The sequence below is a fragment of the Polyodon spathula genome, chromosome 19, assembly GCF_017654505.1.
Source record: "Polyodon spathula isolate WHYD16114869_AA chromosome 19, ASM1765450v1, whole genome shotgun sequence".
Lineage (NCBI taxonomy): Eukaryota > Metazoa > Chordata > Actinopteri > Acipenseriformes > Polyodontidae > Polyodon > Polyodon spathula.
In genome coordinates this window covers 21841587-21857202 of record NC_054552.1, presented here as the reverse complement: position 1 = coordinate 21857202, position 15616 = coordinate 21841587, and the positions used below count along the sequence as shown (strand labels likewise).

The following is a 15616-nucleotide window of genomic DNA, read 5'->3' as shown; positions in this document are numbered from 1 at the left end:
ATGTCACCCATTGAGCATGTTTGGGATGCTCTGGAACAACGTGTACAACAGCATGTTCCAGTTCCCGCCAATATCCATCAACTTCGCACAGCCATTGAAGAGGAGTGGGACAACATTCCACAGGCCACAATCAATAGCCTGATCAACTCTATGTGAAGGAGATGTGTCGCTCTGCATGAGGCAAATGGTGGTCACACCAGATACTGACTGGTTTTCTGATCCATGCCCCTACCTTTTTTTTTTTAAGGTATCTATGACCAACAGATACATATCTGTATTCCCAGTCATGTGAAATCCATAGATTAGGGCCTAATGAATTTATTTCAATTGACTGATTTCCTTATATGAACTGTAACTCAGTAAAATCTTTGAAATTGTTGCATGCTGGGTTTATATTTTTGTTCAATGTAATTAGCAGTGTCAATCCAGCTCACTAAGAGCTAAAGGGCTCTTAATACCCTAATCTCCATGCAGATCAGCACACACAGCAACCAAGAAAATCTAAGCGACACTATTGGCATTAGCCCAATCTCGGTTGCCGGATGATTTTCCTTTTCTATTTTTGGAAGCAGGCTGTAGCACAGAAGAGGGAACTAAATACCTGATTCCCCATTGATGTCTAGCAGCTAACGCTCTGCAAATCCCCTCTGAAGCGTAGATATTTAAAAGCAGACTGGTGGAATTTGCTGCAGTTTCTATGGTTATATTAAAGGGAAATTAGCTTTAAATGTCACTTTGTTTTGAATTACTGACGTTTATAATAATCCTGACTAGTTCTAAGTTCTATTGCTCTGATGTTTATTCTTATTCTCTATCAGAATGGACCCTTTATGACCAGAGCCTGTAGAATCCTAGCTGCCAGCTATTTACAGTGCTTACAGAGAAATTACAGGATGCGGTGACTTGTGCCAGTCCCGCTGAAGCACTTCACCTGGCAAAAATGAACAGAAACAATGGTTTTCATAGAAGCTTTTTGTATGTTGATTTATTGAAGCCTTAAGATCGTGAGCATTTTTAGAAAGAAGCACTTTGATTTTGGTGTCTGTCTCGTTCTTGTGCACAATTGCTGCTGGTATAAATAGTTATTAAACAAAACCACATTTCAGAAATAGCCTTCTTGACCCCTCCCACCTCCCCCATATTTCAATAGCCTTCTTGACTCCTCTCCCCCTATTTAATGTCGAACATATCGGTCAAAATGGGCAAATTCTTGAGCCAATAAAACCGGTGCTTTATAAAAGCTCTCGTGAAATATGTCAATGGCTACCATCAGGAAAAACACCCAGCAGTAAAGATTTGCACAACAAAAATTTAACATAAAACAAAACAATAAAACAAACAAAAATGAATCTTAATGTGTACTTAGTGCTTTTTAATTATCTTATTCCTTTTGTGGTACTACGGTCAACTCTCCTTCCAACAAATAACCTCAGTAGAGAAGGGTGCAAGATTAAGACAGCTTGCATATTCAGTAGGGTCATGTTTCACTATTCTTCCACTTCATAATCAACCTCCAGTCTATTAACATGCATTATGAAGTACATACAATACCATATTTTAGTCTTAAACCTTTTTCTCTTCACAATATACCACTTGAGATACATCACATCATCTCTAGAGGGACCAAACAAGTTAACTTACAACTTTCAGACTAAACTTTACATATCCCCTCCAATGTTTTGTGTGTTGCATGGTCTGTTAATTCATTTAGTTAGGGCCCTAACCTATTCTCCAGCTACAGACCTGTTCCCAGCTCGGCACTGTCTGTTAATTCCAACTCTGTGGATGCAGAGCGTGCTGTGTCTAAATACGGACAGGTATTTACACCACAGAGACAGGGAATGAACCAAAACAGCATTTCAGAATAGTTTTTGCGTTACTGTTGCATACAATGACGTTTAAAACCATAATTTTTTTTTTTTTTTTTTTAAATAATAACAACAGAAACGCAACAATCATCCTCTGGGTTTCAGTTTCATTTTCTTTGCGTTTCTGCTTTGTTAGTCACGTGCTTTTGTTAACTTGATGACTTAAATGTTTATATTTTGCCGTTTTTAATTGCATGTTCATACTTTGTTACACCACCGTGAAATGTAAGATTTAAATAGCTGAAACCGTGAAATTTAAGATTTTTTAATTGTACATGTGAAATTTACAAAAATGGACCGTAAGTTTGGTAGGGCCCTACATATAACCATTTGTATATCACATGTGTAAGGTTTTTGGTCATTAATCTGTTTTATGAAATTTAACCTTACTTTTTAAGCTCAAAAAATGGATGCAAGCGATTATTGTATTTTCCAGCAGATTTCAGGATCTGTATGCAAGCATTGTGTGTATGAAAGATAAAAAAACAAAACAAACAAACAAAAACACCTGGCGTTAATGGCTGATTCGTGTTGATCGTTGTTAAATAAATTTCAGCTCTTTTTCCGTAAACAGGGAATTTGTTTTTGCCTAGTTTGGATTTAGAACATGTAATTATACTACTAAGAAAAACTTTAACGGTAACAGTTTCTATAAAATTTGTAGAGGGAAAATGCTGTCTAATGAACTCAGCAAAAAAATATGTGCACTTTAACTACATCGAAAAAGCTGTCATTTGATCATATGATCCTTAGTCTTCAACCAGGAAACTTTAATTGCAAAATAAAAAGTGCATCAGTAACATATATCCCCCCTAAGGATAAAAATAACACATTCCAGGTATCTGTGTCCTAACAAAATTGTCAGTGTTACGGAATTTTAGATTCAGTTTCATTCCTAAACATCAATCTTTAATACATCTGGATTGTTTGTACTGATCAGAAAACCCATCTTAAGAAGCCCTGCAATTGCAAGGTGTATGTGTAGAAGACTACAGTACATGTGTGCAGCATTTATTTGTATATGGAAATGATGACTACTATATCTATATCTGCCATGCAAGTGGATTTTTACAGCTAAATATTTAGGCCAAAAAACCTTTCAACACTTAAAACTCAATTAACAACCCTAGTCTCCAGTATCTACAACTACAAACTAGGTCAGTCCTGTATGTAGAGAAAACCCATCAGTGACATGACAAGTATACACAGAGATATTTAATAATTAAATAGGGACAGAATGTGTATCGTTTACAACCTGTTAATCTTCCAAATTAGAAAGTTCTCAAAGCTCATAAAAACCATCCATCTTTACTTATTACTATGGTAAAAATGATGTAAAATGTACACTCAAGCAGAGGTTCAACTCAAAGAGCTTACCTAAAATGTAAATTCATAAATAAAACATGGAACTAATAAAATGTGGACCAGGCTGACTTATCTAATTACCATCCCATCTCCAATCTCCCCTTTCTCTTCAGAACTCTCGAAAGGGCTGTAACCAGTCAGCTGAGGAAACATCTCACAGTTAAGTCTGTTCCGGCCGTATCACAATTCTGAATCTGCTCTGCTCTGGATTATAAATGGTCTCCTGCTTAATGCTGATGCTGGTACTCCCTCTGTGCTTGTCCTCCTTGACCTAACAGCTGCTTTTGACACCACAGATCATAGCATTCTTCTTGACTGCTATCAGAAGTATGCTGGGATCTCTGGAAACTGTCTCCTGGATGTCCTCTTACTTATCTGGATGCATGCAGTCTGTTTTCTATGCTGGATGTAGTGGTGTATATAAGAACTCCTAGTAAAATTCTCAATATAGCTGATCTGATCCTTGAAAACTGTCTGCTGCTGCCTCCCCCCTCTGTATGAAGCCTTGGTCTACTCGGAGAAGACAGCAACCTCTCCTTTGATGCCACATCTCCTCCCTACCTTTCCCTCCCAAATGTGGAGATACTGTCATGCATTCATCTCCTCTCAACTACTGCAACTCTCTATGGCGGTCTTCCGGCACGTGCTATCAACAGACTGTACCTAGTTCAGAACACCGCTGCCAGGATTCTTACCAGATGTAAAAAATGTGATCACATCACCCCCCATCTTGCCCACCTGCACTGGCTACCTGTAAAGTTCAGGATTACTTCCAAAATTCTCTTGCTCACCTACAATGCCCTTCATCACACAGGTCCTGAGTACCTCTTCAACCTGCTGACCCGCTATGTCCCTGCCCACAGGCTGAGGTCATCAGAATCTGGCCTGCTTGTTATCCTAGAGTAAAAGTGCACCACACTTGGAAAACGCTCATTTAGCTTCATGGCTCCGACTCTCTGGAACTCTCTCCCGGCCTTGGTGTGTGATGCTCCCACCATCGCTCGCTTTAAATCAACTCTCAAGACCCATTTTTTCTCTCTTGCTTGCCATGCTCTTTAAGCCTGATATCTGCTATTAGCTGTTGTGTCTTTGCTACTAACTTTGTTTTACTGTACTTAATGTATTATGCAGTGATTTTTTTTACTGTATCTTATAAAGCACTTTGTGATGGTCAATAAATTAATATTTATTTTATATAGCACCTTTCATAGTGGAACCACCATCACAAAGCGCTTTACAAGATAGTGAGGAACAATGTATAATACATTAGTGCAATACAGGGCATAGTACATTAAATACAAACAGTATAAAAAATTAATTTAAAAAATACATTAAATACAGATATATTACATTAAATACAAGGCTTGGATGTGAATTCTAAACATTGTGTATGCATGTATCATATAGAATCATACGCAATGCAAACTACAGTATTAAACATTCTGATTCATGCGTGAAGAATTTCCATTTGGTTCACAAAAACGGGTACTTATTTCAGATTTTTATTTTATGTAGGATATACAGCAGCTTCTTTAAAGCAGTCAATAAAAAAAAACAAAAAAAACATGTGACCAATAAAAAACGTTTGGTGTAGTAAGAGGAAACTGCAAAGTATGTGTATTGAGTTACCTTTCTTTAAACTCTCTGTTTTACTAGTAAGAATACAAACAAGGAATCGGTGGTATTTTTAAACAAATGCGTCAATGATGGTCAGAAATGTTTATTTGTCCTTCTCTTTCTGCTCCTTGTCTTTCTTCACTCGCTCTGCTTTCGCCTCTTCCTCCTCGTGGCGTTTGATCAGCTCTTCCACTTCTTTCAGCTTCAGCACTTTGATTTTGGTCTTGCCGTTTTCTCTGGTCAGTGTTGCAATTTCAACTGGAACAGACACAGTCACAAAGCTGTATCAAGGACCACTGAACAATCACTCAAGATCCTACTAGGATCCAAGAAGTACAGCCACAAAATAAAATAACACAACTCAAGATTCTGAGTTTAAAGTGTTTCCATTCAAGTTGATTCGATTTATGGGAAACACTGTTTTCATGGTCAAATAAAATGGATCAAAGTTGGATCCAATGTATTTAATGAGAAATGCATTTAATATATTAAAACTGCACAAGCTGCATCAACAACAAGCTCAATGTGACACTCCGAGACTATCAACCAATGTGATATTTCTTCGAAGACATGTTCCACATGTTCAAAATTCTTCAAACAATTTCAATTGACTGGGAAGATCTGTTTTCATGGTCAAAGTTGGATCTATGACAGAGGATCCAGTTTGACCATGAAAACCTACCTCAAGTAAGTACTTCTAAAAATAACAGTTACATTGTTTAACCCAGTAATGCCTGTCGGTCACTTATATATACGTAACATTATTTTTACAGTCTGCAAAGCCTCCATTAAAAGCCAACATATGCGATTCATGATAGGTTGGTGAGCAGATCCTTTTGTAGTGTTTGTAATGGGGGTCACTGGGATCTACATTTACTTTATCTGGGGCAAAGTACGGTAACAAACGTCCATGCTACTTTAATTATCAAAATTTCAGCAAACACTTGTAACCTTCAGGCCAGAAATGTAACCATGCAAACACATGCTTTGATGAGCTAGGCCCTTTAACATGAAAGAGAATATTATTAAAGAAATTGATACTGATCTACTTTAAGACACTAGCTTTTGTATCCTGCTTAGCCTGTGGTGCTCTTTCACGCCTTACCCTTCTCAGCAGACAACTTGCTGACATCCATGGTCTTGTTTAACACCTTGACTGCCAGCGCGAGGGCGGACTCTAAAGTCATCTCTCCTTCTTTGAAGTCTTGTTTCAGCATGGACACTGCAGCCTGCAAGAACAATGGGCTTCTTTTAACACCTGTCCTTCCCCTATCCAAATCCTCTTAATAAAACTAGGAACATGTTTTCACTAAAACTGACTGTTTTGTTTTATATTACATCTAAGATCCCACAGGCATAACACTTTTAAACCAATCGTGAAAGTGTGTGTTACAGGTGGCAAGTGTTTCTGTTCTTTTGTTCCTCTCTGTATAACCACATTCTTTATGATCAGCAATCAAAACATGAAATACAAGAATGGCATCTGATTTAAGATTAACTACAGCAGCCTCTGAAATATCAGCCAACAGTTGATATATAAGTACTGTATATATTTTTTTCTTTAGAAAGAATTCTGATGCCATCTACTGTGAAAATCATGAAACTACGCCCTATATGGGTAAAGAAATCACTCCCAAAGATACAGTTTGCCCATAGCTTAAAACAATCATAAATTCTGATGTTTTCCCATGGATTTCATTGGCAGGTTCATCTAATCATCACATGTATGAACTGTTTTGCAAACACATAATATGCAAGTGCTGGAAGGAACATGGGTGTATCATGTTCAAATATTCTTTAGATTCCTTCTTCAATAAACTGAAAATGTAATTCTCCCCAAATTACAGTAAATACATAACGAATAAAATAAACCTGATACCCCCTTGAAATTACTTATGAAAGAAAGTAGAAAATCAATGTACAGCAAAATGCGCGTTGTTACTAATCAGGCATCATTTATGCATTAGTTTCTTTTGTGCGATATCTTTGATCATTTATTTATATGGATGAATAAGAACATGCTTAATGTTACAATTGTACACATTTCAAGCAGCAGTGGTTGCTTGACTAGTCTAATATTAGTCTTAGCAATATAACACATAAACTTCTTCCCTCAGATCAGTGCAATATAAACACCAGTTAATTATTAAAGTCACTCTGTCAGCCCCTTTCGAGGCAATCTGATCATCCCTTTGGTGTGAAGAGTACCCTTTACTCAGCATGTCATTCCAAATGAAAACTCTACATTCTGCTGTTAACACAACTCCCTTGATGACCCAAAGTTGGTAATCCTCAAATCTTGTTTGCTGAGTAAACCTGCTCACTTCTATTGCCCTGTAGACAATGGCATTATGTTGTTGATCAGGGAGAAACGTAATGCAAAAATTTTGCATGCATAAATGAAAGGTGATCTCCAATCCATCACCATGACCAGACACGTTTTTGAATAGCAATCACTTACAGCACTGTTATTTCCAATGCATGTAGCCTTCCAGCCTCCATAATTTCCACTGGGGTCACTCTGGTAGAGCTGGAAGCCGTAATGCTTATCCCAGCCCATGTAAAGCAGGGACACACCAAAAGGACGCTTTCCTGCAAATTAAACATAAGCACTAAAAATAATGAATGCATTTGACTTTTTACAGAACTAACAGAAACATCTCTATGTTTACATCTGTTTCAGCAAGCATGTACTGTTGTCACAGCGGTGCTTACAATGTTACTGAAAACAGTTAATGTCTTAGGGTTCTTTTTAGAGATGAAATAATGAAAACTGGCAGGGATTATTTTTTCTTACCTCCAAACTGTGTGTAAGCCTGTTTGATGTCACACAGCGCTGTAACTAACTGTTCACAAGGGATTGGCTCCTGGTACTGTAATAAATACCTGAAATTTAAAGCATATAAATAAGTCAGCAAGCAATACTTTTTTGAAATGATGCACTTATTAAAATAACTCATCCAGATACAAAGGAATGTGACCAGCGGTTCCAGAATAACTGTTTGCTTGCTTCAGTACCATGTTCACTGGTGGTCTTACTGTGAAGATTAGTTCTTCATTTCAAATGCATTTCTTTATAAAATGTCTCAGAAGGTACGAGTGCTTCCATATGTAAACCAACTGCAGTAACAAGTAACCTTATTTACTATGTTAGATTCAGAGGAACAAAATCTAGGTACTAACTCTTACAATGAAAAAGTAAAACTACCTGAGCCACCCTTAAAAATGGTTGGGTAAGGATTTCAATGATTGGTAAATGCCGTAGTCAAACTGTACATTGCACAAACAGTACATCCAATTAAAAACAGGTGTTTATCCCTGGTTGGAAGCACAGTTAACATTTGGTTTCAAATACTTGCATAAAAACTAATATTACTATAACAACACCTTAATATTACTGTTCTAACTTAAGTTATTGGAATCTGACACGAATTCCAGATCCGATTTGGGTGTTTCTAACATGGGAAATAGATGGCTCTAGTTATAGAACATCTCCATGCCATCTTTTTGTTCTTGGTGTTTTTTAACCAGAGTGGGTTGGCACACAGTAAGGGAAAGCTCAAGCTAAGCCTACTGCAAGACAGGAATCTGAATGTATTCGCTCTTTCAGAAACCCCCCACCACACCAGTGAACCTCAATAGCTTACCTCTGAGCAATGAGCCGCAGCTCGTTCGTCAAGACGTTGGCGTCTGAGGTTATCCCAGCAACACTGCAAGCCATATCACTGCAAGAGAGGAACACAACATATCAACAGACTTTCCTTCATGCGCACACCATTTGTAATGAATGAGACTGGGCTATTAATTTACTGCAAACCAATGCCAGCTGTCCAGGTAGTGTTAAAGGAAAACAGCTAGAGTTCTAGATGTCTATTTTTAAACTCACTGATGCAGGTAAGAACAGATACTAAACAAACACAGGTGAAATATATGGAAGATTATAAGTTGACAAGCATGCAATTTACAATTTGTCAGGTTAAGTGAATAACTTATACTAGTCCCACTTTGGTCTGGAAAGGTGAAAAGGTACAAAATCTAATGATCCTTAAAAGAAAAAAATCCTATAGAAAACTAAAGACATTTGTATGATGCTATGTTAGTGCTGAGACCAACATGTTTTTTTTTTCTTCTTGTTTGAATATTAATTTAAAATTTAAACTTTTTTTTTTTTTTTTTTAAGCTGTAAAACAAAAAAGTGTCATAGTGAAAAACTCTGACAGTAAAATAAACCTGGCACCCCATCAAATTATGCATTAAGGAAAAGAGCAAAAGACTTCTGTACAGTAGAATTTACTTCAGACATAAATTATGCACCGGTGATATCACTTTAACATAGTCATTTATGAATTCTGTTATTTGAACTACAAATAGTCATTTATTGATGTTTATGGGGATAGAAATGTGTGTCCTAGCACTAATTTATAGCAAGTCATTTCAGAATACAGGTATACTGTGAGAATTCAGTGTGGATTTAAACGTCACGAAGGGTCTACAGCAACAACGGTCTGTCAGTGAGACAAAAGATGCTGTTTAAGTCAGACAGAGCAGACCAAGACATGTCATATAATCGCTATTACTAGAGGGCTCACCTGTTGAACATAAATATAGGGACTTGTACAAAATCTATGGAAAACTTACCCCTTCACTTTATTGCCACTGACAAATCTATAATAAATTCTGACTTAAAAAAAAAAGAGGTTCCTGTAGAATATTGCATACATTGGCTCTCAAAAGAATTCACCCCCTTGGACTTTTCCACATTTTATTGTGTTACAACATGGAATCAAAATGGATTTAATTAGGAGTTTTTGCCACTGATCAACACAAAAAAAATCCATAATTTCAAAATGAAAAATAAAATCTACAAATTGTTCTAAATTAATTACAAGTATAAAACAGAAAATAATTGATTGCATAAGTATTCAGCCCCTTTGCTATGACACATCTAAATAAGCTCTGGTGCAACCAGTTGTCTTTAGAAGTCACATAATTAGTTGAATGGAGTCCACCTGTGTGCAATTAAGGTGTTTCACATGATTTCAGGTTAAATACACCAGTTGGTTAATACATTTTCTAACAAAAACTACATCATGAAGATGAAGGAACATTCAAAGCAAATCCGGAATAAGGTTCTTCAAAAGCACCAATCAGGGGTAGGATATAAGAACATTTCCGAGGCATTGAATATCCCCGGAACACAGTTAAGTCCATTATTAAGAAATGGAGAGAATATGGCACAACTGTGAATCTGTCTAGAACAGGTCATCCTCAAAACCTGAGTATCCAAGCAAGAAGGGAACTAGTCAGGGAGGCCACCAAGAGGCCTTTGGCAACTCTAAAGGAGCGGCTGAGCTGGGAGACACTGCATACGGCAACAATAGCCCGGGTGCTTCACAAAACTGGCCTTTATGGGACAGTGGCAAAAAGAAAGCCATTGTTGAAAAAAACTCACATCAAATCTCGGCTAGAGTTTGCCAGAAAGCATGTGGGAGACTCTGAAACCAAGTGGAAGAAGATTCTATGGTCTGATGGAGACCAAAATAGAGCTTTTTGGCCTCAATGCTAAGCGCTATGTTTGGCGCAAGCCTAACACCGCACATCACCCTGAGAACAACATCCCGAATGTGAAGCATGGTGGAGGCAGCATCATGCTATGGGGATGGTTCTCTGCATCAGGGCCTGGAAAGCTTGTGAAGACAGAGGGCAAAATGGATGCAGCAAAGTACAGAGAAATCCTGGAGGAAAACCTGCTGAAGTCTGCAAGAGACCTGGGACTTGGGAGAATATTCATCTTCCAGCAGGACAATGACCACAAACATACAGCCAAAGCCACACTGGAGTGGCTTAAAAACAAAAAGGTTAATATCCTGGAGTGGCCCAGTCAAAGCCCGGACCTCAATCCAACTAAGAATATGTAGAAAGAGTCGAAAATTGCTGTTCACCAACGGTCCCCATCCAACTTGACAGAGCTTGAGCAATTTTGCAAAGAAGAATGGGCAAAAACTGCAGTGTCCAGATGTGCAAAGCTGGTAGAGACTTATCCAAAAAGACTCATGTCTGTAATTGCTGCCAAAGGTGCCTCTACCAAATATTGACTCAAGGGGGTGAATACTTATGCAATCAATTATTTTCTGTTTTGTATTTGTAATTAATTTAGAACAATTTGTAGATTTTATTTTTCACTTTGACATTATGGACTTTTTTTTGTGTTGATCAGTGGCAAACACTCCTAATTAAATCCATTTTGATTCCACGTTGTGGAAATGTGGAAAAGTCCAAGGGGAGTGAATACTCCTGAGAGCCACTGTATATGCTGAATCAGAAAATGGTGAAATAGCATTGACTCACTCGTTAAGTTTATAGATTTTCTCAGAGAAGAAAACTTCATCAAGCAGTTTGTGAATATTCCGTCTCTCTGCTGCCAGCAAAACCCCATCATTTGCCAAGATCCCGAGGCAGGTGCCCGCGTGCCCGATGGCTTCCATGGCATATTCTACTTGATACAGACGACCTGCAAAACACATTCCAGTGTGTCAGTCATGCAGCACATCCAACTTTCAGCAGGTAACCAGAGGACCAGCAGGAAATGTGCAAAAGACACAAGTATTCAGCTTTACTCGAGAGACTATTGCTCCACTATAGAGGCTTTCAGTTTAGAGACAAACAGCAATTCCAATGAGAAATCACCATGTTAATTGAATGGCACATAACTAAATTTATCTCACTGCTGATTTGCACACTTTTTCCTTTTAAACAAAAACAGAAAATTATGATTTTTTAATGATATAATCATATTAAGGTATAAGTAAAAAGAATGAAACAGCCCTTTCATTTCTTTGCATTGCCTAATGAAACATACCTTTAGGGTGGACGTACACTTCCCACATTAATACTGTGCATAAAATAAAACTTGCCTTCAGGTGAGAAGATCGTTGTTCTAGAATCATATCTTCGTGACTGAAAAACCCAAATATCACACCAATTCAAAAATTAATGAATGACAAATGCAGGATCTACATTATACAGATTACAAATGTACAGCAAAAGCTATATGGTTAATTTCTGAATTGTTCAAATTGTGGGAAAACATGCCTTGCCTAAGTGTATAACTATTGCACACGACACAGGTTTCAACACAAGCTTTTGTACAATTTCAGGACTGATAAAATAATTTTTTATGCCATTTTGACTGCATGGAATGACATTGTAAATGCATGGCGCATATGTTCAGCAGCTGTCATGTTTTGTTCTTGTAATTATTATTATTAACAACAGTAAGCATTAAGATCCTGGTTGCAGACCAGAATCATCTCTCGATTCTGTCGATAATCAGAAAATGGCATCTCTCTTCTACAACTGCGTCTAATAAAAGTTGTCACAGTTATGGGAAAGAGATGACACTTTCATTCCTTTAGTATAACTGCTGCTAAGTGATACCTGTAATTTTATATATAAGGCACTTACCATTTTGAAAACTTTTTTTAAGCCTGTAAAACATTAAAAGTGCATGTTAGAAATGTTAAATAATATGAAATCCTACAGGCTCTACTTATGGTTCACTGAGATGCAATAACTATTTCATAAAAGACCAGATGTTCAGCTGTCAGCGAGACAAAGTGCACACATCTTATATTGACAGTTCACATGCTGTACAGTGCAACTCAACTCCACTTTATCTGAAACTGGTATTTTTGACAGCCCTCAAGCAAGTATTCCGGTAAAGGACAGACTGTAGCTACCCATTACATTTGGCTGTGAGATGCTGCAAGTACATGCACTCTCCTGGTAATGCCAGAAAAACGACATCTTCAAACATTTTACACCTCAGGTACAAAAAATAATCCTATCGCCATTTATACAGTTCATTAGTTACAATTTGATGTTTAAAGTAAACTTTTTTTTTAAATCAGTTCTATAATTCAAATAGGGGTCAGAACAAACTTTAGGCTACTAATTTTGACACGCAGTCATGTTATAAAATGTAATACATATTCTGATCTGTATTTATTTCCTTAAAATATCTAGCAAGAAAAAACAGATTAGGAAATGTGTTTGTGTCAGTTCTGTCAAGTCATAGTTAAATATCTGCTGACATTTACATGCACAGGTACACTGGGCCGTCCAACATTAACTCTACGCCGTGTGTAAATGATAGCATCGTTTATTTACACAAACTACCATTATGAGCTGTTAAAATGCAAAAAACTAAGGGAAATGACACGGACATTCAACTACATTATGTCTATTTTGAAAACAAATGTGTGAAAGGTCAGTTTCTTGAGCATTGGTTATTAAATAGTTTACATTCGACTTTGTGTGTTTATCAATAGTGTGTGTACTGTGTAAGCTTCAAGGCCCTACCTCCAAACACTAACAAACACACACACAGATCTAATCTAATATATATATATATATATATATATATATATATATATATATATATATATATATATATAAATATATATATAAAAGTACATTGTTTAAATTAAGCGTCGCAGTGTCTCCTTTATAGTAAAACTCTTAACTTTAATCCAGCTTAAAATTCCACAAGAAACTCGGCAAATTGCAGTTCAATTTAAAAAAGTACAAATACTTCGACTTAAATCAATACAATATAAAAAATGAAAGCCGGATCCTTCTTTATACAGCACAGCCACACAAAGCGAAAGTAACTGCATTCACCACAGATCATGACCAAATGATTTTTCAAACACCCAACCGTACTATAGCACACCACTGCCTGCAGCACCGTGTTTAGACAGTATCAAATAAACTAAGTTTTTCTATAAACTGATATATGAATAACGGAAACCATAAAGTAACGCTACTACTGACAGACGCAAGAGGGTACGATGAAGCAGCAACTTTACTTCATCTATACCGATAGGCCAAAAGATGTTAGTAAATTACAAACTAAAACCCGTTTTAGCAGTGAGTTACGCTTGTATGTATGCAATAAATACAATTTCTAATTTACAGTTAAACACATTATCAAGCTTATGAAAGCAGGGTAATTCTGCACATATTATACCTTAACAATTCTGATCGATGCGATACCGGGTAGTGAACTGAACAGCTCCACGGCTTCTGCGGCTAAGAAGAACACCTTTCTCAACAAAGAACAATCGTCTGTGATAGCGCCACCGAACGCAGTGATGGGTTTACTACAGAATAATTGCTGTGGAAGTCAACACAGCTGCACCATCATTTTCTACCACTAGATCGTGCTTACTGCCACAGATAGCTTCTGTGTCTACACAATTTGGTGGAGTAAAGAAACTCAGAAATGTTGAGTCTGTGTGGGGCATTGTGGATCACTATGATTCCAAACTCTAAACTCTAAACTCTAATTTCCCTGAAGCTTTTCCATGCAAACAAAGAAAACGACGATTTATTGTACTTATATACCAAAAATTGAATACGTCATTATATATAGATTTACCGCGTTCACATTTTTTTTTCTTAAAACAACAACTGTGGATCGTGCAGTTTTAGGATATGAATCCAACTCTTGTTACTCATCACACTGTGATTTATACTGCCTGCTCTACCATTTTGCAGTACTGTACTCTTACATGTTTGTTTATAAAGCAATGGGCACGATCCTATCCCTAATGGCTAACATGTAGCACTGCTTACAAACCCAGCTCTCAATTATTGTTAAACTGTAATATACAACGATAGGTAGAAGAGCATTTAGTGATTTTTCTAAATAAGTTAAAACGTAATAGTTCAATATATCTGCAGTAGTGTCAGCACACTATTGCTGGTATTGGGTTTTTTTTACAAAGACTTATCTTAAGAACCTGTTACTTTAATGTTTTAATGTCTGATGGCTATAGACTGTTGTTAAAGAAACCAACAGCATACAGAAGTTAAATAAAAATCAAACGTGTTCTTGTTTTATATTTCAATGACATGACAAATGTGTACAAAATGTTATTTTTGTGTTTACTTGTATGTATCTGCTATTTTTGGGGCCAGGCTCTTCACTCAGCCTGTGCGGGCGCGCGCGCACACACACACACAGGGTCCTCATGCTGTTGTTTATTTGTATACAAATCAACAGTTTATCAGATAATATGAAAATGTAACCTGGTTGATGGGAGGCTATGATAAAAGTCTGGAGATTTGTTAATTCAAGGCAGTTATTCATTATGTAGACTGACCAAAGTACATAAGGATCCACATTTTCAATGAGTTTCTAAAGTTACTTTTGGGTTTACCAATTCACTTTTTAAACACCAAGACAAATAGTTTATATCCCAAATGTCAAAGGTACACCACAGCAGTATTGGATGGTCTTCTATAGTGTGTTGGTTTTACATATAAGGCTTCAACATTACAATTTAAAACACTGTACATAACAAAACACATTTAAACACCACATTTTGTATAGAAATACAAACCATAGTAAAAGCCCACTGAGTTTTCATTTTTTCTTTATTAGAAATGTATTTAGAATATGAGTAACATTGGTATTAAATACAGATCTTTAATTTAATACAAGTTTGTACCATACTAAACATATTATGTACTTTTGGTTGGCTAATGCACTTCCACTGCACACATGTTCTGGGAATCTGTTGCCCCCCCCAAAAAAAAAACCTTAAGTTGAAGTTACTGTAATAGTAAAAATGCTATACTCATACAAGACCACAGACACAAAGATCAAGGTTCATGGTTATTATGCCAAAATATATACTGTACTTGCATTTCTTAATGCTAAAATAATTTGTTGGTACTGAAACTTACAATACCGTTTG

General features: G+C 36.8%; 1 protein-coding gene across 1 annotated transcript; it reads right to left on the bottom strand.

Moving 5' to 3' along the window:
• Positions 1 to 4721: 4721 nt before the first annotated feature.
• LOC121295120 (proteasome subunit alpha type-4) lies at positions 4722 to 13964 on the bottom strand. Its single transcript, XM_041219531.1, has 9 exons — positions 13882 to 13964; positions 12315 to 12337; positions 11765 to 11807; positions 11199 to 11361; positions 8498 to 8575; positions 7648 to 7736; positions 7312 to 7442; positions 5956 to 6079; positions 4722 to 5108 (listed from the first exon to the last, which is right to left on the bottom strand). The coding sequence occupies exons 2-9, from the start codon at positions 12315 to 12317 to the stop codon at positions 4954 to 4956; spliced, it is 786 nt and encodes a 261-aa protein (XP_041075465.1). The 5' UTR covers positions 12318 to 12337; positions 13882 to 13964; the 3' UTR covers positions 4722 to 4953.
• Between the last annotated feature and the right edge of the window lie 1652 nt (positions 13965 to 15616).